The 23,587-nt window shown below is 70.6% G+C and overlaps 2 protein-coding genes across 2 annotated transcripts; one reads left to right on the forward strand and one right to left on the reverse strand.

Annotated features, from left to right (window-relative positions):
* Positions 1-1,237: 1,237 nt before the first annotated feature.
* On the forward strand, positions 1,238-12,218 carry CCDC22 (coiled-coil domain containing 22). The gene is made up of 18 exons (XM_044988047.1): positions 1,238-1,302; positions 1,495-1,574; positions 2,364-2,541; positions 2,820-2,952; positions 3,127-3,233; positions 4,116-4,182; positions 4,994-5,163; positions 5,268-5,468; positions 5,686-5,748; positions 7,505-7,624; positions 8,914-9,033; positions 9,541-9,657; positions 9,752-9,853; positions 10,361-10,468; positions 10,696-10,791; positions 10,989-11,048; positions 11,721-11,795; positions 11,887-12,218. Exons 2-18 carry the CDS (start codon positions 1,525-1,527, stop codon positions 11,998-12,000), a joined length of 1,881 nt encoding a protein of 626 aa, XP_044843982.1. The 5' UTR covers positions 1,238-1,302; positions 1,495-1,524; the 3' UTR covers positions 12,001-12,218.
* A 53-nt stretch (positions 12,219-12,271) lies between these two features.
* LOC123350048 (forkhead box protein P3-like) lies at positions 12,272-19,996 on the reverse strand. The gene is made up of 11 exons (XM_044988377.1): positions 19,531-19,996; positions 16,630-16,768; positions 16,435-16,533; positions 16,081-16,171; positions 15,856-15,973; positions 15,360-15,447; positions 14,499-14,658; positions 13,927-14,003; positions 13,675-13,776; positions 12,894-13,015; positions 12,272-12,385 (listed from the first exon to the last, which is right to left on the reverse strand). The coding sequence occupies exons 1-11, from the start codon at positions 19,548-19,550 to the stop codon at positions 12,319-12,321; spliced, it is 1,083 nt and encodes a 360-aa protein (XP_044844312.1). The 5' UTR covers positions 19,551-19,996; the 3' UTR covers positions 12,272-12,318.
* Between the last annotated feature and the right edge of the window lie 3,591 nt (positions 19,997-23,587).

Here is a 23,587-nt window from a genome sequence, read left to right on the forward strand (position 1 = left end):
CCTGCCCCGGTGCATTCTGGGAGCCCCCCGGGTCCCCCCGGCCCCTGCCTGCCCCGGTGCGTTCTGGGAGCCCCCCGGGTCCCCCCGGCCCCTGCCTGCCCCGGTGCATTCTGGGAGCCCCCCGGGTCCCCCGACCCCTGCCTGCCTCGGTGCGTTCTGGGAGCCCCTCAGGTCCCCCAAATCCTGCTCAGCCCAGTTAGGGTGACCAGGCAGCAAGTGTGAAAAATCGGGACGGGGTGGGGGGGAGTAACAGGCGCCTATATAAGAAAAAGCCCCAAATGTTGGGACTGTCCCTATAAAATTGGGACATCTGGTAACCCTAGCCCCAGTGCATTCTGGGAGCTTCAGTGGAGACCCCCCCCACACTCCAAGATTCTTGCTGGCCCCAGTGCATTGTGGGAGCCTCAATCCCCCCCCCCCCCCCGGAAGAACTGGTTCTGTGGCAGCCCTGGGACAAGTGGGGCTGGACCCCGAACCCCAGCCGCCTCCTCTCAATTGATGGGGGAGCCCAGGAGCGGGAGTCAGGCCGAAGGTTGAAAGTTGGGGGGGTCTCGGCGCCCCCTTTCCCCCGGGGCCCGGAAGAAGTGGGTGCAAAGAAGCCGGGTGCAGGACGGGACGTTGGGTCCCCTGGGGCGAGTCGCCCGGGGCCTCCAGCTCCCAAGCCTCCCATTCCAGCTGTGCCCAGGGGTCAGTCAGGCCGAGCCGGCCCCACGGCTCCACGGTGTCCGGAGAATTCGCACCCAGGACCAGGCACTCAGCCCGCGCCAGGCGCTCCCGCTCTGGGCCCGGGGTCGGGGCCAAGAGGTCACTAAGCAGCCATGGCAGGAACTAGGACTACAAATCCCAGCATGCAGTGGGCTAGGGAAGTGGGGCTGGACCACAAATCCCAGCATGCAACGGGCTGGGGAAGTGGGGCTGGACTACAAATCCCAGCATGCAACGGGCTGGGGAAGTGGGGCTGGACTACAAATCCCAGCATGCACCGGGCGAGGGACGTGGGGACTGGACTACAAATCCCAGCATGCAACGGGCTAGGGAAGTGGGGCTGGACTACAAATCCCAGCATGCACCGGGCTAGGGAAGTGGGGGCTGGACTACAAATCAGGGCTCCCAGCATGCACCGGGCGAGGGAAGTGGGGGCTGGACTACAAATCCCAGCATGCACTGGGCGAGGGAAGGGGGGGGGCTGGACTACAAATCCCAGCATGCACCGGGCTGGGGGCGGGGCTAGACTACAATTCCCAGCGGCCCTTGCAGCGCGTCCTGTGACTCCGTGGCCGCAGAAGCGTAAAGAGGGAACCTGTGAGTGTGAACCAGCCCCCCCGGGACCCCCCACCTCCCTCTGCCCCCCCGGGACCCTCCACCTCCCTCTGCCCCCCCGGGACTCCCCCTCCCTCTGCCCCCCTTCCCGCGGGGGGGCTGGAGCCCCTGAGCCCGGCTGTGAGCCCCGGGTCCGGGTGCGAATCCTGCTCTCTCCCCCCCCCCCCCCCACAGGGGTCGCTGCCTGGGGCCCCTCCCGCCACCATGGACGAGGTGGACAAGATCCTCATCCACTCGCTCCGCCTCTCCGGAACGTAAGCCCCGCCCCTTGCTGGGGGGCTGGGGGTGGGGGGTGCCGTGGGGCAGGGAGCAGGGTGGGGGCTCAGTGGGGGGCTCTCCCCTGGCGCTCGGGGCTGGGGGGTGCCGTGGGGCAGGGAGCAGGGGGGGGGCTTAGTGGGGGGCTCTCCTCTGGCGCTCGGCGCTGGGGGGTGCCGTGGGGCAGGGAGCAGGGTGGGGGCTCAGTGGGGGCCGCTCACCCCTGGCGCTCGGGTCTGGGGGGTGCCGTGGGGCAGGGAGCTGGGTGGGGGCTCAGTGGGGGGCTCTCCCCTGGCGCTCGGGGCTGGGGGGTGCCGTGGGGCAGGGAGCAGGGTGGGGGCTCAGTGGGGGGCTCTCCCCTGGCACTCGGGGGTGCCGTGGGGCAGGAAGCAGGGTGGGGGCTCAGTGGGGGCCGCTCTCCCCTGGCACTCGGGGCTGGGGGGTGCCGTGGGGCAGGAAGCAGGGCGGGGGCTCAGTGGGGGGGCTCTCCCCTGGCACTCGGGGCTGGGGGGTGCCGTGGGGCAGGGAGCAGGGTGGGGGCTCAGTGGGGGCCGCTCTCCCCTGGCGCTCGGGGCTGGGGGGTGCCGTGGGGCAGGGAGCAGGGCGGGGGTCTCGGCAGGGGGCGCTTTCCCCGCCCATCAGCGCTGGTCGAATTTCAGTGCTGGGCGAGCCGTCCCTCTGCGGCGTTCTGTGCGGCTGTTTCCTGGCTGCCGCGCCCCAGAGGTGGCTGCACCCTGGCGCCGGGTCCCTGCCCGCCGGGGGGGCTGTCTGACGGCGGCTCCCCACAGGCAGGTCCCCGAGGAGGTGCAGAGCCTGCGGGAGTTCACCACGGAGCTGATCGTGGAGTCGGTGGTGCGATGCCTCCGCGTCATTCACCCGTCGCTGGGCACCAGCCTCGGCCACGTGCTGCCCCCCGGCATGTCGGCCCGGTTCCGCATCGGCACCAGCCTGGCCCAGGCCTGCCAGGTGAGAGACCCAGGAGTCCGGGCTCCCAGCCCCCCCCCCCCCCGCTCTAACCACTAGACCCCACTCCCCTCCCAGAGCTGGGGAGAGAACCCAGGAGTCCTGGCTCCCAGCCCTCCATCCTCTAACCACCAGCTCCTGCTCCCCTCCCAGAGCCAGGGAGAGGACCCAGGAGTCCGGGATCCCAGCCTCCCACCCGGTTCTAACCACCAGCCCCCACTCCCCACCCAGAGCTGGGGAGAGAACCCAGGAGTCCTGACGCTCCCCCCCCTCCCCCCCAGGAGCTGGGCTACCAGGGAGAGGTCGGGTACCAGACTTTCCTGTACAGCAGCGAGCCCGAGATCCGGCGCCTCCTGCTGTTCCTTGTGGAGAAGCTGCCCAGGGACGACGCTGAGGACGCCAGGCAGCCGGCCGGTACCGGGGGGGCGCGGGGAGGGGCCATGCTGCGGGGCTCGTGGTGTGTCGGGGGGGCGGATCGGAGGGGTGACCCCATGGTGGGGGGCGGTGGGGATTTATGGGTGGGAGGCAGGAGCCATGGGCGGGGAATCCGGGGGGCGGTGGCGGCCGTGACCTTTGCTCCCCTTGCAGGGAAGTCGGCCGGGCTACTCCGCGCCATCGCGGCGAAGATCAAGGAGCAGCTGGGGACGCCCTGGGTGCCCCCCGCCTGCCGCACCCCACGGCTACAGCGGCTGCAGGTGGGTCCCCCCCCTCCCGTTCAGACCCACGTGTCCAGCCCACGGGCCCATCTACCCCGGCGTCCCGGCCGGGGTACTGAACATGCACAATTGTACCCCAATGAACGACTGACGTTCTCCCGTCGTGTCCTGGAGTCAATATAATGCGGAACGTCTCTGGGACTGTTCAACCTGCCGTAACGGCTTGAGTGTTGTACCTGGGACGATTCTCCGCTCTCGTGCGTTTAACGAGCTGTGAGTCGTTATCATTCGGGTACCGCATCTCTCAGCCTTGCGTCCCCCAGCGAGCGGATCCTTAACCGTGGCCGCTGCTGACCAGCGTTGGGTAAACGCGCTCCGGGCTCGATGCGCGAGTCAGTATAACGTTGGCTCTGGTCACCGAGCGCCCGGCAGTCAGTCAGTGTCTGGTGAAATAGGGAACGCGGAGCTGGTAACGAATGTCTCACAAAACTCGACACGTTTCACGTAACACGAGGTGGGTGAATAATCGAAGGTCTCGGGTTCGAATTCCGTTACTACAAACCTTCCTTCGGGTTAACCCGGGACCGTCGGAGAAGCCGGGTGGGGACCGGTCGAGAGGATGGCGGCGCCGGCGCCGTTGAGCAGCTCAAGCCCGGTGCCGATCTCCCCGAAGGCGCTGGTTGGATTTCGGGGCATTTGAACCTGCCCCGCTGCTGGGGTCCCCCCGAACCCGGTGCAGAGCTGAGCAGACGTGGTTCTGTGGGCGGGGCGGGGCGTCCTGTTTTCCAGCATTGCCCTGCCCCCCCCCCCCGCTGGGCTTCACCCCCCAGGTGTCCCCTGGCAGCGCCCCCCTTGCCTATCTCAGACGGGTCCTGTGGCAGGCAGTTCCCCAGGCTAACGGCCTTGGTTTTCTCCCCGCAGGGCACCTGCCTGCTGAAACCCTTTCACGCCCACCCCTTGGTCCTGCCCCGCGATTTGGGGCCGGTTGGTAGGTGATGGGGCGGGGGGGCTGGATCTGAGCTCCAGGGGTCTGGGGGGGACAGGATTGGGGCACAGAGGGGTGGAGGGGGTGTGGGTGGGAGTCGGGGAGGGGGGTCGAGGCAGGGGGTGTGGATGGAGTCCGGGTTGGCTGGGGGGAGGGGTCCTGGGGGGCTGGATTGGGGGCACAGGGGGGTGTGGCTGGGGGGGTCGAGGCAGGGTGTGTGGATGGAGTCCGGGCTGGCTGGGGGGAGGGGTCCTGAGGGGCTGGATTGGGGGCACAGGGGGGTGTGGCTGGGGGGAGGGGTCCTGGGGGGCTGGATTGGGGGCACAGGGGGGCGTGGGTGGGAGCTGGGGGGGTCGAGGCAGGGGGTGTGGATGGAGTCCGGGTTGGCTGGGGGGAGGGGTCCTGGGGGGCTGGATTGGGGGTGTGGGTGGGAGCTGTGGGGGGTCGTGGCAGGGGGTGTGGATGGAGTCCGGGTTGGCTGGGGGGAGGGGTCCTGGGGGGCTGGATTGGGGGCACAGGGGGTGGGGCTGGGGGGAGGGGTCCGGGGGGGCTGGATTGGGGGCACAGGGGGGTGTGGCTGGGGGGAGGGGTCCTGAGGGGCTGGATTGGGGGCACAGGGGGGTGTGGCTGGGGGGAGGGGTCCTGGGGGGCTGGATTGGGGGCACAGGGGTGTGTGGCTGGGGGGAGGGGTCCTGGGGGGCTGGATTGGGGGCACAGGGGGGTGTGGGTGGGAGCAGGGCGGGGTCAGGCTGGAGGTGGGGGCAGGGCTCTGGGGCAGGGGCCGGGCTCTGACCTCCATGTCTGCCCCCCGCAGAGCGCCGGGAGTTTTTCGGGGGGTTCCTGCCCCCGGTGCTGGCCCAGCCCCCCCGGCCGGGCGCTGGGGCCCCCTCCCTGCTGGAGCGACACGCGGGCGACCTGGGGGCGCAGCACGACTGGGAGGCCGACTGGCAGAGCCAGGGGCTGGCGTCTCGCCTGCCCCCCAAGGTGAGAGGGGCCGGGGGGGGCTGGATGTTTGGGGTCTCCTGGCCCCCAGGAACACATGCCCGGGGGGGTTCCCAAGTTGCACTGACCCCCCCCCTCCCCCCCAGGAGTACGTGCAGTGGAAGCGTCAGCGGCTCCGGCGGCGCCTGCTGGACCAGCTGCGTCTGGCCGCCCCCCCCCACGGCACCGCCGGCCCCCCCCAGCCAGGGGCACCGGACCTGGCAGAGCTGCTGAGCGCGGGGGGCGCCGGGGGGCCCCTGGCCAAGGGGTCCCGCTTCAGCCACGCCCAGCGCCTGGCACATGAACAGGTACCGGGGGCTGGGGGGCAGCGCTGGGGGGCTGGGGAGGGGCTCAGAAGTCGGGGTACCTGGGCAGACTTTGGGTGTGGATGGGGGATTATGGGGGCTGGAGGGGGGCTTAGGGGCTACCCAGGAGGTTGGGGGAGACTTGGGGGGAGGGGGTGGCTGGGGGGGATGGGGGGGTTGAGGGGAGGCCCCCCGTGACTGCCCCCCTTGTGCCCCCCAGGAGCTCGTGGGGCAGATGCAGGCGGCGCTGGAACCTCTCGCGTCCTCCAAGACCTCGGAGCAGGTAGCGGGGGGGCGGGGGGGTGACGGGTTGGACCCAGAACCCACCTCTGCCCCCCCCCGTCCTGCTGACCCAGAGCCGCCGGCTGCGCCCGCCCAGCCCCCGCTCTGACCCCCGCGCTCCACAGCCCCCCCCGAACCGAAAGCAGCTCACGGGGGGGGTCCTGCCTTTAGCCCCCGGGGGTCTGACCCCCCAGAAACGCGGTTTGCCCTGCGGAGAGCTCAGGGACTGTGCCCCCCATAACACACGGGGGGGGCTGCCCGGCTGCTCCCCCCCCCCCGGTACTAACACACCCCGGGGTCGTTAATCAGTAACAAGCGATTGTATTAAATCCCCCCCTGCCCCCCCCCCCCCCCGGGTAGGAACAGACGCGACCGGGGGAGTCGCCTGGCGCTGTCGCCTCGACCTGAATCCAGAGACCCCCCCCCGCCCCCCCGGGAGAGCCCTCGGCCCAGCTCAGGGGCACCTGGGGGTCCCCCCCTTGTTCTGTCCCCCCCCTGCAGCTCTGGCCCCCGCCGGGAAACCCCCCCCCCCCCCCCCCCGGAAAAGCCCCAGGCCAGGGGACAGGTCACATGTCCTGGGAGCCCCCCCGGCCTGACTCCCGGGGGACCTGCCTGCAAACAGCACCGGCCCCGGCCCCAGCCGATTGTCCTGCTTAACGGCCTGTTCCTGGCCCCCCCTCGCACCACTGCACCGGGCCCCGAGCACGAGCGCCACGTTTACACGCGCGACCCCCCCTCGCACCACTGCACCGGGCCCCGAGCGCCACGTTTACACGCGCGACCCCCCCCTCGCACCACTGCACCGGGCCCCGAGCACGAGCGCCACGTTTACACGCGCGCCCCCCCCTCGCACCATTGCACCGGGCCCCGAGCACGAGCGCCACGTTTACACGCGCGACCCCCCCTCGCACCATTGCACCGGGCCCCGAGCACGAGCGCCACGTTTACACGCGCGACCCCCCCCTCGCACCATTGCACCGGGCCCCGAGCACGAGCGCCACGTTTACACGCGCGACCCCCCCTCGCACCATTGCACCGGGCCCCGAGCACGAGCGCCACGTTTACACGCGCGACCCCCCTCGCACCATTGCACCGGGCCCCGAGCACGAGCGCCACGTTTACACGCGCGACCCCCCCCTCGCACCATTGCACCGGGCCCCGAGTTCTACCTCAGACCCCGAGCGCCACGTTTACACGCGCGACGACTCCCCCCAGCTGACGAGCTTCCTAACGCCGCCTTACGAGGGACCTTTTCCATGCAGCACGTCCCAGTCACCTCGTATTCCCTCGTTCGCTGGCTCAGAGACTCCCAGGGTGGGAAGGGGCCTTGGGAGGGATCTAGTCCAACCCCCGGCTCAAAGCAGGGCCACGCCCCAGACCCCTAAGTGCCCCCCAAGGATTGAACTCGCAGCCCCGGGTTTAGCCGGCCGATGCGCAAACCCCTGAGACTGCAACATCACGGGGGCGCTAGCTGGAGGGAGGGGGACCCCCATAAAGGGCAGGGGAGGGGGGCACTCAGCAGTTGGGGGACAGGGGACCATGATACAGGGTGCAGGATGGTGCTCTGGGGGAACCCCAACACAGCTGGGAAATCAGAGCTCCCGCCTGGCTTGGCCGTTAACCCTGGAGCCTAATGATGGCGGGTTCTCCTCCCCTGCCCCCTGCTGGTCCCTGGCACGACTCAGCCAGCTGGTGGGGGGGCTGTTCCCAGGGTGCCCCCCATGCTGGCCTAGAGACCCCCCTTCTCCCCTCCCCAGGAGGTGCAGGTGCGGCAGGAGGAGGAGCTGGCTGGCCTGCGGGGGGAGCTGCAGCGCCTGGAGGCCGAGATGGACGCCGTGGGCGGGGAGGTGAAGGTCCTGGAGCTGAGCCTCAGCCAGGTGAGAGCCGGGGGCGTTTCTCCATCTGGGGGGCAGGGCTGAATCTGGGGGGGGCGTGCACCCCGATCTCTCTGCCCCACCTCCGCCTAGGGTGAGGGGGGTGCCGGGGGGGGCATGCACCCCGATCTCTCTGCCCCACCTCCGCCTAGGGTGAGGGGGGTGTCGGGGGGGGGGCCATGCTCCCCTGGTCTCTCTGCCCCCAGGCGGAGGGGGGCTCGGGGGGGGTGGGGGGGGCCGTGCTCCCCTGGTCTCTCTGCCCCCAGGCGGAGGGGGGCTGGGGGGTGTAGGGGGGGGCCGTGCTCCCCTGCTCTCTCTGCCCCCAGCCGGAGGGGGGCGGGGGGGGGTCGGGGGGGGCCCGTGCTCCCCTGGTCTCTCTGCCCCCAGGCGGAGGGGGGCTGGGGGGTGTGGGGGGGGCCGTGCTCCCCTGATCTCTCTGCCCCCAGGCGGAGGCGGGGCTGGGGGGTGCCGGGGGGGCCGTGCTCCCCTGATCTCTCTGCCCCCAGGCGGAGGCGGGGCGGGGGGGTGCCGGGGGGGCCGTGCTCCCCTGATCTCTCTGCCCCCAGGCGGAGGGGGGCTCGGGGGTGTTGGGGGGGGCCGTGCTCCCCTGGTCTCTCTGCCCCCAGGCGGAGGGGGGCTCGGGGGTGTTGGGGGGGGGGCCGTGCACCCCTGGTCTCTCTGCCCCCAGGCGGAGGGGGGCTCGGGGGTGTGGGGGGGGGGCCGTGCTACCCTGGTCTCTCTGCCCCCAGGCGGAGGCGGGGCTGGGGGGTGCCGGGGGGGCCGTGCTCCCCTGGTCTCTCTGCCCCCAGGCGGAGGGGGGCTGGGGGGTGTCGGGGGGGGCCGTGCTCCCCTGGTCTCTCTGCCCCCAGGCGGAGGGGGGCTAGGGGGTGTCGGGGGGGGCCGTGCTCCCCGGGTCTCTCTGCCCCCAGGCGGAGGGGGGCTGGGGGGTGTTGGGGGGGGGGCCGTGCTCCCCTGGTCTCTCTGCCCCCAGGCGGAGGGGGGGCTGGGGGGTGTCGGGGGGGCCGTGCTCCCCTGGTCTCTCTGCCCCCAGGCGGAGGGGGGCTGGGGGGTGTCGGGGGGCCCGTGCTCCCCTGGTCTCTCTGCCCCCAGGCGGAGGGGGGCGGGGGGGTGTCGGGGGGGCCGTGCTCCCCTGGTCTCTCTGCCCCCAGGCGGAGGGGGGCTGGGGGGTGTCGGGGGGGCTGTGCTCCCCTGGTCTCTCTGCCCCCAGGCGGAGGCGGGGCTGGGGGGTGCGGGGGGGGGGGCCCGTGCTCCCCTGGTCTCTCTGCCCCCAGGCGGAGGCGGGGCTGCGGCAGCAGCGGCTGGCTCTGGGGGGGCGCGAAGAGACCCTGCAGGTGAAGAGCCGGGCCCTGGAGCTGCTCCCCCAGGCTGAGAACAACCTGGCCAAGCTGCAGGTACCGGGGGGGGGTCAGACTTGGGGAGCGGGGTCCGGGGGGGCCGGGGGTGCATGCTGGGGGGGCACTGGGGTTGGAGGGGGGCCTGGGAGGGTGGATGGGCAGCGAGGACGGTAGCTGGGATGTTTGGGGGGCCAGGAGGAGGGGGGACGTGGGGGGCTGGGGGACGGTGGGGCGGAGGGAGGAGGATGTGGGGGGGCCAGGGCGGGCGCTGACCCCTCTGCCCCCCAGCGGCTGGTGGAGAGCAGCACCCAGCGCCTGGTGCACCTGGCCGCGCAGTGGGACGTTGGGGGGCTGGGGGACGTGGGGGGCCAGGCGCAGTGGGACGTTGGGGGGCTGGGGGATGTGGGGGGGCAGAGGGGGGGCTGCGGGACGGGGGGGGCGGAGGGGGGGCTGCGGGACGTTGGGGGGGGCTGGGGGACGTTGGGGGCGGAGGGGGGGCTGCGGGACGGGGGGCGGAGGGGGGGCTGGGGGGCCGGGGCGGGCGCTGACCCCTCTGCCCCCCAGCTGCTGGTGGAGGGCAGCGCCCAGCGCCTGGTGCTCCTGGCCGCGCAGTGGGAGACGCGCCGGGAGCCGCTTGTGGATCAGTATCGTCACCTCCGGGCCGCTCGCCACTCCCGCCAGGTGAGCCTGGGGGCGGGGCTTCTCTGAGGGGGCGGGGCTCCCCCTGGGGTGGCCCCTCCCCTGCTGACCCCCCCCCCCCGTTCTCCCCCCCCAGCTGGAGTCGACCCGGCGCGTCTCGGAGATCCAGGCCCTGCACGAGCGCGGCCGGAGCGCGGCCACCGAGGCCCGGCGCAAGGAGGAGCTGTGCCGGCAGCTGGTGGGCGGGGCCTCTGGCTCGGGGGCGGGGCCTCTGGCTCGGGGGCGGGGCCTCTGGGGTGGGGGGAACTGGGCATGTGCCCTTTGCACGCCCACCGGCGGCTGGCTGGGTGTGGTTTGCACGCCCAGCTGGGGGGTGGGGGCCCTTTGCACGCCCACCTGCGGCTGGCTGGGTGTGGTTTGCACGCCCAGCTGGGGGGGTGGGGGCCCTTTGCACACCCACCTGGGGCTGGCTGGGTGTGGTTTGCACGCCCAGCTGGGGGTGGGGGCCCTTTGCACGCCTGCCTGGGGTTGGGTGTGGTTTGCACACCCAGCTGGGGGGTGGGGGCCCTTTGCACGCCCGCCTGGGGCTGCCTAGGTGTGGTTTGCACGCCCGGCTGGGGGTGGGGGGAGCCCTTTGCACGCTGGTTGTGCACATCCCCCGGCTGCAGCACCTGGAGAATTGAGGCCCCCCCTGCCGGGCCTGGGGGGGGCGGGGCAGACACTGACCCCCCCCCCGCCCCCCCAGCTGACGGAGCTGGAGTCGCTCCCCAAGGACGTGTCGCGGGCAGCCTACACCCAGCGCATCCTCGAGATCGTCGGCAACATCCGCAAGCAGAAGGAGGAGATCACCAAGGTAACGGGGGGGTCGTCCCCCCGGTGATCCCCGGGTAACCCCTCCCCCAGCGTGGGGGGCCCCCCCGGCAGCGGTAGCAGATCTCTCCCCTCCCCCAGCGGGGGGGGGCCGGGGTGTGGGGGCCCCCCCGGCAGCGGTAGCAGATCTCCCCCCTCCCCCAGCGTGGGGGGGCCGGGGTGTGGGGGCCCCCCCGGCAGCGGTAGCAGATCTCTCCCCCGGCCCCCCAGATCCTGTCGGACACCCGGGCCCTGCAGAAGGAGATCAACGGCCTGAGCGGGAAGCTGGACCGGACCTTCGCCGTCACCGACGAGCTGGTCTTCAAGGTGGGGGGGCCCTGGGGGGGGGGCTGGGTGGGGCGCTCCCCTGGGGGGTATGGGGGGGAGGGGTGTGGGGAGATTCCCAAAGGGGCCCCTTGGGGGGGCTCGGGGGGGGGGGGCTGGCCTGGGGCAGTCGGGGGGGGGCGGTAAGGTGGGGGAGGAGCAGGGTTCCTGACCCCCCCCCTTGTCTCTGTGCCCCCCAGGATGCCAAGCGGGACGAGTCGGTCCGGAAAGCCTATAAATACCTGGCAGCTCTTCACGAGGTGGGTGTGGGGGGGGGCAGGGCTGGGGGTGGCCCGGGGGGCAGGGTAGGGGGCAGCTCGCGGAGGCTGGGGGGGGCAGGGCTGGGGGTGGCCCCGGGGGCAGGGTAGGGGGCAGCTCGCGGAGGCTGGGGGGGGCCCGGGCTGCGGGTGCCCCGGGGGGCAGGGTAGGGGGCAGCTCGAGTAGGCTGGGGGGGGGAGGGCTGCGGGTGCCCCGGGGGGCAGGGTAGGGGGCAGCTCGCGTAGGCTGGGGGGGGCAGGCTTGGGTGTGCCCCTGGGGGCAGTGTAGGGGGCAGCTCGCGGAGGCGGGGGGGGGGGCAGGGCGGGGGGTGCCCGGGGGGGCCGGGTGGGGGGCAGCTCGCGGAGGCTGGGGGGGGCAGGGCTGCGGGTGCCCCGGGGGGCAGGGTAGGGGGCAGCTCGCGTAGGCTGGGGGGGGGGCAGGGCTGGGGGTGCCCCAGGGGGCAGGGTAGGGGGCAGCTCGCGTAGGCTGGGGGTGCCCCGGGGGGCAGGGTAGGGGGCAGCTCGCGGAGGCTGGGGCGTCTGGGGGTACCAGAAACCCAGGAGTGGATCTAGGGGACCGGGGTGGGGGTGGGGCTGCTCTAGACCGGGGGGCTGGGGCAGCCCAGGGGCCGGGGGGGCTCATTAACCCCTGTCCTGCTGCCCCCCCCCCCCCAGAACTGCAGCCAGCTGATCCAGACGATCGAGGACGCGGGCGCCATCCAGCGGGAGACCCGGGACCTGGAGGAGCAGGTGAGAGTTGGGGGGTTGGGCCCGGAGGCTGGGGGGCGCCACGGGGCCCCCCCGGCTCCAGCGCTGAAAGAGTTAATGTGCCCCCCCCCAGATCGAGAGCGAGGGGACCAAGAAGACTTTGGCCAACCTGGAGCGGATCCTGAGCGACTACCGGGCCCTGCGGCAGGAGAACGCGGCGCTGCTGGGGCGGAGCCGGGAGCCCTGAGCCGGCTGCATATAACGCCCCCCCCCCAGCGGGGCCCCCGATTCTCCCCTGCCCCACCCCCACCCCCCGTCTCTCCCCTGCCAGCTGCTGCAGCCGCCCCCCCCAAGCAGCAGCTGAGTCGGGGCACTGGGGTTTGCTCCCTTTATTCCCCCCCAGCCTGGCGCCAAGGCGGCTGTGGCTGGGGTGCAGCGTCCCCCCCCCCATTCCCCTGCTGGAACGAGGCCAATAAAGTCCTGGGTTTTGCAGACAGCTCCTGTGTCCAGTGGTGGGGGGCTCACGAGGGGGGGTCTCAGCCCCTGGAGGTGCCCTGGGGGTGTCTCATCGGCTGGGGCGGGAGGGGGGCGCGAAGGGCAGGGGGGGCAGCAGGTGCTTCAGCTCCAGGTACCTGGGGGGGGGGGAACAAAAGGGGATGAGGGAAAGGGGTGTGGCTACCACATTTTGGTCCCGCCCTCTTCACCCCTGGGGGCGTGGTTAATGCCTGGGGCCCCACCCATCCATGCTGGACCCTCCAGGGGGCGTGGCTAATGGTTCAGGTCCCTGGGTGTAGCTAACGGGAGGCCCCGCCCACCCCTGCTGGATCTTCCTGGGGCGTGGCTAACGGGAGGCCCCGCCCACCCCTGCTGGATCTTCCTGGGGTGTGGCTAATGGGAGGCCCCGCCCACCCCCGCTGGATCTTCCTGGGGCGTGGCTAACGGGAGGCCCCGCCCACCCCTGATGGATCTTCCTGGGGTGTGGCTAATGGGAGGCCCCGCCCACCCCCGCTGGATCTTCCTGGGGCGTGGCTAACGGGAGGCCCCGCCCACCCCTGATGGATCCTCCTGGGGGCGTGGCTAATAGCTGCTGGTCCCTGGGCGTGGCTAACAGGAGGCCCCGCCCACCCCAGGGCACCGTACGGGGGGGGTCGCTGGTTCCGCTTCTTCTGGAACTCGGCCTCGTCCACGGTCCACACGGCGCCTTTCACGTGCTCCACTCGCACGAAGCACTTGTGCAGGCTCAGGTTGTGCCGCACGGCGTTCTGGGGGGGGGAGGGGGGTCAGGGGACCTGCAGCTCCCCCCCTGCGCTGCCGGTGCCCCTCACTCCCGACCCGCAGCCCCCAGCCCCCCCCTGCGCTGCCGGTGCCCCTCACTCCCGACGCGCAGCCCCTGCCCCCCCCCAGCGCTGCCGGTGCCCCTCACTCCCGGCCCCCAGCCCCCCCCTGCGCTGCCGGTGCCCCTCACTCCCGACGCGCAGCCCCTGCCCCCCCCCAGCGCTGCCGGTGCCCCTCACTCCCGACCCGCAGCCCCCAGCCCTGCCGGTGCCCCTCACTCCCGACCCGCAGCCCCTGCCCCCCCAGCCCCGCCGGTGCCCCTCACTCCTGACCTGCAGCCCCTACCCCCCCCCAGCGCTGCCAGTGCCCCTCACTCCCTGCACCCCCCAGCCCCGCTGGTGCCCCTCACTCCCGACCCGCAGCCCCTGCCCCCCCCAGCCCCGCCGGTGCCCCTCACTCCCTGCCCCCCCCAACCCCCCCGGTGCCCCTCACTCCCGACCCGCAGCCCCCGCCAGCCCCACCGGTGCCCCTCACTCCCGACCCGCAGCCCCCGCCAGCCCCACTGGTGCCCCTCACTCCCGACCCGCAGCCCCGAGCCCCCCCCAGCCCCGCCGGTGCCCCTCACTCCCAGCCCGCAGCCCCTCACCTTCCAGGTGGCCGTGTTGTGGCGGAAGTAGCCGAACATGCGGCTGAACCATTGATAAATCTCGTTCAGCGTCAGCTGGCGGTGGGGGGATCCCAGAATGGCCTGCGGGGGAGGGGGGGTCAGGGCTCGGGGGAGGGTAACCCCCCCTCGGCCTCTGGGGCTGGGGGGGCCCCTCGGGGCCAGGCAGGGGAGTTGAGGGGATGATGAGGGGGGGAAGGGAACAATAGGGCAGCCCCCCCCCCCGGTGCTCACCCAGCGGATCAGCATCGCGTAGGTAAAGGGCGGCCGGGCCCTGCTGAACCGATAAAACTCCAAGGTGGGGCCCAGGTCTGGGGGGGGAGAACAGAGCTGTCAATCACGGGGCTGCTGCCCCCCCCACAGCATAGCCCCCCCCCCCCACCAGCCTGTGTTACCCCCTCCCCCGGTGAGCGCTCACCCCTCACTCAACACTGGCCCCCGCTTCCCTCCCAGAGCCGGGGAGAGAACCCAGGAATCCTGGCTCCCAGCCCCCACTCCCCTCCCAGAGCCGGGGAGAGAACCCAGGAATCCTGGCTCCCAGCCCCCCTGCTCTAACCCCCCCACTCCCCTCCCAGAGCCAGGAGAGAACCCAGGAGTCCTGGCTCCCAGCCCCCCTGCTCTAACCCCCCCACTCCCCTCCCAGAGCTGGGAGAGAACCCAGGAGTCCTGGCTCCCAGCCCCCCCTTGCTCTAACCCTCCAGCCCCCTCCCAGAGCCGGGAGAGAACCCAGGAGTCCTGGCTCCCAGCCCCCCACTCCCCTCCCAGAGCCCAGGGGAACCCAGGAGTCCTGGCTCCCAGCCGCTCACCTGAGCAGATGCCGGTGCCGTGGCTGACATAGGGGTGGGCCTGGGGGGTCAGTGGCGGCTGCAGCGCCCCCTTCTGGGCGGGGAGGGCGGCTCCAGCCCGGGCCCAGCCCGAGGGGGTGGGGGGTTGGGAGGCGCAGCGCTGGCCCTTCGCTGACATTGCCTGGGGGGGGAAGGGGCAGGTAAGTGATGGGGGAGGGGACTCTGCACCCGCCCCCCCCCCCAGGGATTGCCCCCCCTGCCCCCCTGGGCCTTAGGCCCCACCCCCATGAATGCTCTGGGTCCTCAGGCCTTTGGCCCTGCCCCCACTAACTTCAGCTCTGCCCCGATGTTTGGCCCCGCCCCCAAGGCCTCAAGCCCCGCCCCCCACTCCATCTTCCCCCCCCCCCGGCTCTTACTGGGTCAAGGGCTCGGTCCGGGGCCTCCGTCGTGGCCAGCTGGGCCTGCATGGCCCCCAGGCGCCGCCGCTCCCGCTCCAGCTGGGGGGGAGAGAGGGGGCAGGAAATGGGGGGGTGGGGGGAATCCTCCTGTACTACGACTCCCACAATGCACCAGGACTACAACTCCCCTGAGGCACCAGGATGACACCTCCCATGATGCTCTGCGATGCCATTGGGCCAGTGGTTCGAGCCCACCCCCCTCCTCCAGGGCCGGAGCTGTGAATTTGTCGGGGACACGAGGTCCTAATCCCCAGCCCCCCACATGGAGATGCCTGTGAGGGGGGAGCCCCCCGATATCCAAGGCCGGTGCCCCTCGGCCCCAATTATCCCCCCACCCTCCTCTCCCCGAGGCAGCGCCCAGCTGCGATGTCCCCCCCAGGCCCTGTGGGGCAACCACACCCCGACCGACCCCCACCTGCCTCACCTGCTCCTCCAGGTGCTCGACCAGCTCCCTCTGCCGCCGGCACTGGGCTGCCCTGTCCTGTGCCCAGAGCGGGTCCTGCCGGGGGCGTCTGCCGAGATCAACAGCTCAGCTGGTGTCTCCCCACACAACCACCAGCCCCCAGCCCCTCCCAGAGCCGGGAGAACCCAGGAGTCCTGGCTCCCAGCCCCCGCTGCTCTGACCCAGCAGCCCCCACCCCCCTCCCAGAGCTGGGAGAACCCAGGAGTCCGGGCTCCCAGCCCCCCCTGCTCTAACCACCAGCCCCCACTCCCCTCCCATTGCCAGGAGAACCCAGGCGTCCTGGCCCCCAGCCCCCCCTGCTCTAACCACCAGCCCCCACTCCCCTCCCAAAGCCGGGGAGAACCCAGGTGTCCTGGCTCCCAGCCCCCCCTGCTCTGACCCACCAGCTCCCACCCCGCTCCCATTGCCGGGAGAACCCAGGAGTCCTGGCTCCCAGCCCCCCCGCCCCAGCACTCACCTCTCAGTCTGGCCGCTGTGGTCCCCGGGGCTGGGGCAGCGCTGTGGGGGGGACTGGTCTGGCGAGCGGGGGGCAGGCGGGTCCCTCGGAATCCACTCCACGCCCGTGATGTTAATCCCTGGAACGGGGAGGGGGAGAAATGGGGGTGGACCAGGGCACTGGGCCTGTCTGCACCCCCCTGCCAGAACCTCCCCCCCCAGCACCCTACATGCCCCCCCCAGTTACCGTGTGTCAAGCCGTGGTGGGACCTCAGCACCAGCACGCCGGGGGGCTGGAGGTGCAGGATGGAGGGGCGGGCGCTGGGCTCCGGAGACATCTGGGAAGGGGAGGAAAGTGAGGGGTGAATGGGGGGTAGAAGCCAGGAGTCCGGGCTCCCAGCCCCCTCCGCTGTTACCACCGGCCCCCCCTCCCCTCCCAGCACCGGGGAGAGAACCCAGGCGTCCGGGCTCCCAGCCTCCCCCCCCGCTCTAACCACTAGACCCCACTCCACTCCCAGAGCCGGGGGGAGAACCCAGGCGTCCGGGTTCCCAGCCCCCCCTCCCCTCCCAGCACCGGGGAGAGAACCCAGGCGTCCGGTACCTGTTGGATGAGCAGTGCCTGGCGCTGGGTGTCCTGGAGCAGGGCCTGGAGGTGGGGGGTGGTTTGGGGGTCCCCCATCGCCAGGGGGTATGGTGGCACCTGTGGGGCAGGCAAAGGGGGGGGGCTGTCAGTCCTGGGGTCTAGGGAGGTCGGCTGCCCCCTCTGTGCCCCTCCCCCAGCCGTGTGGGGACGCACCTGCTGCTTCCTGGTGGGGGCGCTGGTTCCGTGGGTGAGCACCGTGGGGCGGATCTGGGCCCCGCCAGTCGGGCCAGCGGGGCTGTCGCCATGGGGCACTCGGGATGACGTGGGGCTGGGCATCGGGGCCTGGCGCAAGCTGTGGGGAGAAAGGGCAGGTGAGAGGGTGGGAGAAGCTACAAGGAAGCACACGCATGTGCAACTGGTCACACTGCTCACGTGTGAGCCGTGTAACACATCCCACGTACACGCACGGAGGAGATGCATGCCTGTCACGGGGAGCACACGCGTGGGAGTGGTTTCCCATGGCATGGGGGTCACCAGGCGTGCGGAGCCGTGCAACACGCGATGAGTGGCTTCACGGTGAGCGTGCATGCACACTGCTGCGTGTGCGAACCACACGACGTGTCCTGTGTGGCCCCCGGGGAACACACGTGTGTGGGGCTGAACCGTGTCACGCGCGGGGGCCGGGAGCCGCTGGGCTCAGCTGGACCTTAGCAGCCCTCAGCCTCCCTGACGAGCAGTGGGGCTAATTAGTGACCCCGGCTGGGGGAAACGGGCCTCCATTAGCCAGCCTGGTCTGAGCCAGAGCCGGGGGATCCAGGAGAGGGGGCAGAGGGGCGGATGTGGGGCGAGATAGAGGGAGACTTTGGGGGCTGGGAGGGCTTGTTAGAGGCATGGAGGGGGTGGGGGGGCTCGGGGACCCCCGAGGGGGCCAGTGACCTGTGGGTCCGGCTGTGGGGTTTTCAGCGACAAACTCCTGACAGCGCCACCACCTGTGTCCGTGATCCAGCGAGTCCGATCCGTGCGACGTCCCGGCCCGGGGCACGTGCGTGACTGTGTAGGAGCCGTGTCTCCCCCCGTGCCCGCGCAGCCTCGTGACACGCGTGGGCCGATGGGATCTGTGGCCTGCCTCGCACGCCCAGCACACGGAGCCCTCCTGTGGTTCGCATACGTGTGGCCCCCGTGACATGCATGTACTTCCTGTGTGCTTGGGCCCCTCCCATGCCGGCCCAGCGGGGCTCACATGTCATTGTGAACAGGCCTGGACACGTGCCGCACCCTCCGGATGGGCGGCCCGGGTTGGGGGGGTGAGCAGCCACCCACCTCCTTGGGGGGCAACCAGCCAGCGCCCCCCATTCCCCCCCACACCTTGACCGCCAGCCCCCCTCCCCTCCCCGAGCTGGGGACAGAACCCAGGAGTCCTGGCTCCCCCCCCGCCCCACTCCCCCCACAGGGCAAGGGGCCGCTTCCACCGCTTCCCGGCAGCGGGGGCGGGGCCGGGGGCAGGTTCCGAGAATCGGGGTGACGTCCCGTTCGGCCCCCCCCGTCCGATTTCTCACCGCGGCGCCCGCTTCCCAGACGTCACGGAACCCGGCACGTCAGCGGCGTGGGCCGTGGCGCCGGGGGGTCAATCTGGGGTGCCCCCCCCAGCCTCAGCCTGCACGGAGGCCTCCAGCCCAGCCCCACGGGCCCGAGGGAGCAGGGGCCTGGGGCGTTGCAATGCTACACAATGCGGTATTCTCGTGGGGGCCCCACTTGCCCCCCCGCGCAGCCCTGCCTGGGAGGCTGGATTTCACCCCCCTCCCCAAAGCTCGAATCACCCTGGGCCTGGAGATATCACACACCAGTAACCAGCTCAGGTCTTACAGGCCCCACTCCGCTCCCAGAGAACCCAGGCGTCCTGGCTCCCAGACCACCCCCACGCTCTGAGCACCAGCCCCCCTCCCCTCCCAGAGCCGGGAGAGAACCCAGGAGTCCTGGCTCCCAGCCCCCCTCCCCTCCCAGAGCCAGGGAGAGAACCCAGGAGTCCTGGCTCCCAGCCCCCCCTGCTCTCACCCACCAGCCCCCACTCCCCTCCCAGAGCCGGGAGAGAACCCAGGAGTCCTGGCTCCCAGCCCCCCCTGCTCTCACTCACCAGACCCCGCTCCCCTCCCAGAGCCTGGGAGAGAACCCAGGAGTCCTGGCTCCCAGCCCCCCCTGCTCTCACTCACCAGCCCCCGCTCCCCTCCCAGAGCCTGGGAGAGAACCCAGGAGTCCTGGCCCCCAGCCCCCCTGCTCTAACCACCAGCCCCCGCTCCCCTCCCAGAGCCAGGGAGAGAACCCAGGAGTCCTGGCTCCCAGCCCGCCCTGCTCTAACCCACCAGCCCCCACTCCCCTCCCAGAGCCAGGAGAGAACCCAGGAGTCCTGGCTCCCAGCCCGCCCTGCTCTAACCCACCAGCCCCCACTCCCCTCCCAGAGCCAGGAGCGAACCCAGGCGTCCTGGGCCCCAGCCCCTGAGCCGGGTATTTCGCCCCGGTTCCGGCGGCTGCACTTTCTGTCCTGGGTGTTTTCTGGGCCCGGGGGCCGGTTCCGCGTGAGGGGCTGGGCCTGGCGGGGAGCCTGGTGGGCGTCCACAGGGGGATTGGAAAGAGGTGTCGGGAGGGGACTGGTTCAGCCCGGCCGGGGTCCCCTCCCCTGTGGTGTGAATGTGACATTCAGGCTCCCGGCCCGAGGAGCCGAGTGGGAACCGGGAGTTCGAGACGGGATCAATCCATGGGGCTGGGTTTGCGGGCGCGTCGCCTTGTTCAAATCCTGCTGTTTGGCTCCGGATTGACCCTGGGGGGCTTGGCTCTGAATCCCGCCCTGCTCCTAGTGCAATCAGGAGTGACTCCGGATTGACCCTGGGGGGCTTGGCTCTGAATCCACCCCTGCTCCTAGTGCAATCAGGAGTGACTCTGAATTGTCCCTGGGGGGGCTAGGCTCAGAATCCCGCCCTGCTCCTAGTGCAATCAGGAGTGACTCTGGATTGACCCCAGGGCAGCTGAGATCAGAAACCAGTCCTGTCCCCACTGAAATCAAGGGTTAATCTGGATTGACCCTGGGGCAGACTCCCCCCCGCTCCGTCGCACCCCACTCACCGCTCGGCGCTCCTCGGCATCCCGGCTGGCAGGGGAGCAGTGCGAAATCCGCCCCCCGGCTGGGGATTTATAGGGCGCCGTGGGGCGGCCGCGCTCCCCGAGGGTGCGACGTGCCGGTGACTCAGTGGAAACGGAGCGCCAGGGCGACGTGCCCCGCGTGCCCTTTGTGGGGGGTTTTTCTTTGCTCGAAAATAACACCAGCTTCTCGGTCGGGGTTTTCGGCGCCCCAGCCCCCGAGGCTGCTCAGCACCGAGAAGCTACCGCAAAACTCTCAGTGTGCGAGGGAAAGAAAACCACAGAGCGCACGAGAGAGACACCCGCGGGTGCACACCCCTCACCCGCCCGCCCGCCGGGGGCCACGGCTTCGCGGGGGGCTCGGGAGCGGGGCCGAGGGACTGGGGTCGGCTGGGAAGCCCGGGGCGGGCGCAGCGTGTCTGCCATGCAGGAGCAATGGGGCTTTGTTGCTAATGGCGCAGGGAGAGAACCCAGGAGTCCAGGCTCCCAGCCCCCCCTGCACTAACCCACCAGCCCTCACTCCCCTCCCAGAGCCGGGGAGAGAACCCACGAGTCCTGGCTCCCAGCCCCCCCTGCTCTAACCACCAGCCCCCACTGCCCTCCCAGAGCCGGGAGAGAACCCAGGACTCCTGGCTCCCAGCCCCCCCCTGCTCTAACCACCAGCCCCCACTCCCCTCCCAGAACCGGGAGAGAACCCAGGAGTCCTGGCTCCCAGCCCCCCCTGCTCTAACCACCAGCCCCCACTCCCCTCCCAGAACCGGGAGAGAACCCAGTCATCCTGGCTCCCAGCCCCCCCTGCTCTAACCACCAGCCCCCACTCCCCTCCCAGAACCGGGAGAGAACCCAGGAGTCCTGGCTCCCAGCCCCCCCTGCACTAACCCACCAGCCCTCACTCCCCTCCCAGAGCCGGGGAGAGAACCCAGGAGTCCTGGCTCTCAGCCCCCCCTGCTCTAACCACCAGCCCCCACTCCCCTCCCAGAGCCGGGAGAGAACCCAGGAGTCCTGGCTCCCAGCCCCCCCTGCACTAACCCACCAGCCCCCACTCCCCTCCTAGAGCCGGGAGAGAACCCAGGAATCCGGGCTCCCAGCCCCCCCTGTTCTGACCCACCAGCCCCTACTCCCCTCCCAGAGCCGGAAGAGAACCCAGGAGTCCGGGCTCCCAGTTTGGCGAGGGGTGTGTGTGTGTCAGAGGTACAGGCCCGTCGTGGGTGAGGCGTGTGTGTGCACACGCATGTGTGTGACACGCGCCGGCAGCGAGGGCTCGTGCGTAGCCGTTGCCTGTGGGGCTGGCTACCAGCCCCTGTCTCGGGCTAGCCCTGGGTGTGTGCGGGAGGCTGGTGTCTGGGGTTGTGATGCTGTGAGTGTAACCGTGTGGCTGAGGGTGTGCAAACCAGGGGTGTGTCCGATTGTGTATCAGGGGGGTGTATGGTTGTGTAGTGGTGGGTGGGTGTGATTGTGTAGCACTCTGTGCATGATTGTTTAGTGCTCTGTGTGCGTGTGGTTGTGTAGGTGTCCGTGTGTGATCGTGTAGCGCTGTGCATGCGATTGTGTATTGCTTGGTGTGTGTGTGTCAGTGTGGTTGTGTAGGTTTCTGAGTGTGAGTGTGTAGCGCTGTGTGTGTCATTGTGGTTGTGTAGCAGTTGGGGGGGTGTCAGTGTGGTTGTGTAGGTTTATGAGTGTGATTGTGTGTCACTGTGGTTGTGTAGCGCTCGGTGTGTGAGTGTCAGTGTGGTTGTGTTGGTCTCTGCGTGTGACCACTTAGCAGTGTGTGTGCATGTGTCAGTGTGGTTGTGTAGCGCTGTGGGGGGGCAGTGTGGTTGAGTGGAGCTGGGGGGGTGAGGTGTGTTGTTGTGACGAGCTGGGGGGTCAGTGTGGTTGTGTGGAGCTGGGGGGGGTGAGTGTGGTTGTGTGGAGCTGGGGGGTCAGTGTGGTTGTGTAGCGCTGGGGGGGGTCAGTGTGGTTGTGTGGAGCTGTGGGGGGGGTCAGTGTGGTTGTGTGGAGCGGGGGGGGGTCAGTGTGGTTGTGTAGCTCTGGGGGGGAAGTGTGGTTGTGTAGCGCTGGGGGGGCAGTGTGGTTGTGTGGAGCTGGGGGGGCAGTGTGGTTGTGTAAGTGCTGGGTGCTGGGGGGGTCAGTGTGGTTGTGTGGAGCTGGGGGGGTCAGTGTGGTTGTGTGGAGCTGGGGGGTCAGTGTGGTTGTGTAGCGCTGGGGGGGGTCAGTGTGGTTGTGTGGAGCTGGGGGGGGTCAGTGTGGTTGTGTGGAGCTGGGGGGGTCAGTGTGGTTGAGTGGAGCTGGGGGGGTGAGAGTGGTTGTGTGGAGCTGGGGGGGCCAGAGTGGTTGAGGTGAGATGGGGGGGGCAGTGTGGTTGAGTGGAGATGGGGGGGGCAGTGTGGTTGTGTAGCGCTGGGGGGGTCAGTGTGGTTGTGTGGAGCTGGGGGGGCAGTGTGGTTGTGTGGAGCTGGGGGGGGTCAGTGTGGTTGTGTAGCGCTGGGGGGGTCAGTGTGGTTGTGTGGAGCTGTGGGGGGTCAGTGTGGTTGTGTGGAGCTGGGGGGGAGGTCACTGTGGTTGTGTGGAGCTGGGGAGGTCAGTGTGGTTGTGTGGAGCTGGGGGGGTCAGTGTGGTTGTGTAGCGCTGGGGGGGCAGTGTGGTTGTGTGGAGCTGGGGGGGGCAGTGTGGTTGTGTGGAGCTGGGGGGGTCAGTGTGGTTGTGTAGCGCTGTGGGGGGGTCAGTGTGGTTGTGTGGAGCTGGGGGGGATCAGTGTGGTTGTGTGGAGCTGGGGGGGTCAGTGTGGTTGTGTAGCGCTGTGGGGGGGCAGTGTGGTTGTGTGGAGCTCGGGGGGGTCAGTGTGGTTGTGTGGAGCTGGGGGGGCAGTGTGGGTGTGTGGCGCTGGGGGGGTCAGTGGGGTTGTGTGGAGCTGTGGGGGGGTCAGTGTGGTTGTGTGGAGCGTGGGGGGTCAGTGTGGTTGTGTGGCGCTGGGGGGGGTCAGTGTGGTTGTGTGGAGCTGGGGGGGTCAGTGTGGTTGTGTAGTGCTGTGGGGGGGTCAGTGTGGTTATGTAGCACTGGGGGGGGCAGTGTGGTTGTGTGGAGCTGGGGGGCAGTGTGGTTGTGTAGTGCTGGGGGGGCAGTGTGGTTGTGTGGCGCTGGGGGGGGTCAGTGTGGTTGTGTGGAGCTGTGGGGGGTCAGTGTGCTTGTGTGGAGCGTGGGGGGGCAGTGTGGTTGTGTGGCGCTGGGGGGGGTCAGTGTGGTTGTGTGGAGCTGGGGGGTCAGTGTGGTTGTGTAGCGCTGTGGGGGGGCAGTGTGGTTGTGTGGAGCTGGGGGGGTCAGTGTGGTTGTGTGGAGCTGTGGGGGGGTCAGTGTGGTTTGTGTGGAGCTGGGGGGGTCAGTGTGGTTGTGTAGTGCTGGGGGGGGCAGTGTGGGTTGTGTAGCGCTGGGGGGGGCAGTGTGGTTGTGTGGAGCTGGGGGGGCAGTGTGGTTGTGTAGCGCTGGGGGGGGCAGTGTGGTTGTGTAGCGCTGGGGGGGTCAGTGTGGTTGTGTGGAGCTGTGGGGGGTCAGTGTGGTTGTGTGGAGCTGGGGGGTCAGTGTGGTTGTGTAGCGCAGGGGGGGCATTGTGGTTGTGTGGAGCTGGGGGGGCAGTGTGGTTGTGTAGCGCTGGGGGGGGCAGTGGTGATGGGAGGCGCTGGGTGGTCAGTGTGGTTGTGTGGAGCTGGGGGATCTGTGTGGTTGTGTGGAGCTGTGGGGGGTCAGTGTGGTTGTGTGGAGCTGGGGGGGTCAGTGTGGTTGTGTAGCGCTGGGGGGGCAGTGTGGTTGTGTGGAGCTGGGGGGGGAAAGTGTGGTTGTGAAGCGATGGGGGGGACAGTGTGGTTGTGTATCGCTGGGGGGGCAGTGTGGTTGTGTGGAGCTGGGGGTGGCCGTGTGGATCTGTGGAGCGGGGGGGGGTCAGTGTGGTTGTGTAGCGCTGGGGGGGGCAGTGTGGTTGGGGGGAGCTGGGGGGGGCAGTGTGGTTGTGTGGAGCTGGGGGGGGTCAGTGTGGTTGTGTAGCGCTGGG

The sequence above is a fragment of the Mauremys mutica genome, chromosome 15, assembly GCF_020497125.1.
Source record: "Mauremys mutica isolate MM-2020 ecotype Southern chromosome 15, ASM2049712v1, whole genome shotgun sequence".
Classification (NCBI taxonomy): Eukaryota; Metazoa; Chordata; order Testudines; family Geoemydidae; genus Mauremys; species Mauremys mutica.

Bases quoted from the DNA above. Each gene is read 5' to 3' on its own strand.
- LOC123350048 (XM_044988377.1), bottom strand. From the start codon at position 19,550: ATGCCGAGGAGCGCCGAGCG. The intron at 16,172-16,434 runs GTACCGGACGCC...TCCCCTTCCCAG, and splicing joins AGGCACTGCTCATCCAACAG to ATGTCTCCGGAGCCCAGCGC. The intron at 15,974-16,080 runs GTAACTGGGGGG...TCCCCGTTCCAG, and splicing joins CCACCACGGCTTGACACACG to GGATTAACATCACGGGCGTG.
- CCDC22 (XM_044988047.1), top strand. From the start codon at position 1,525: ATGGACGAGGTGGACAAGATCCTCATCCACTCGCTCCGCCTCTCCGGA. The intron at 1,575-2,363 runs GTAAGCCCCGCC...GGCTCCCCACAG, and splicing joins TCGCTCCGCCTCTCCGGAAC to GCAGGTCCCCGAGGAGGTGC. The intron at 5,164-5,267 runs GTGAGAGGGGCC...CCTCCCCCCCAG, and splicing joins CGTCTCGCCTGCCCCCCAAG to GAGTACGTGCAGTGGAAGCG.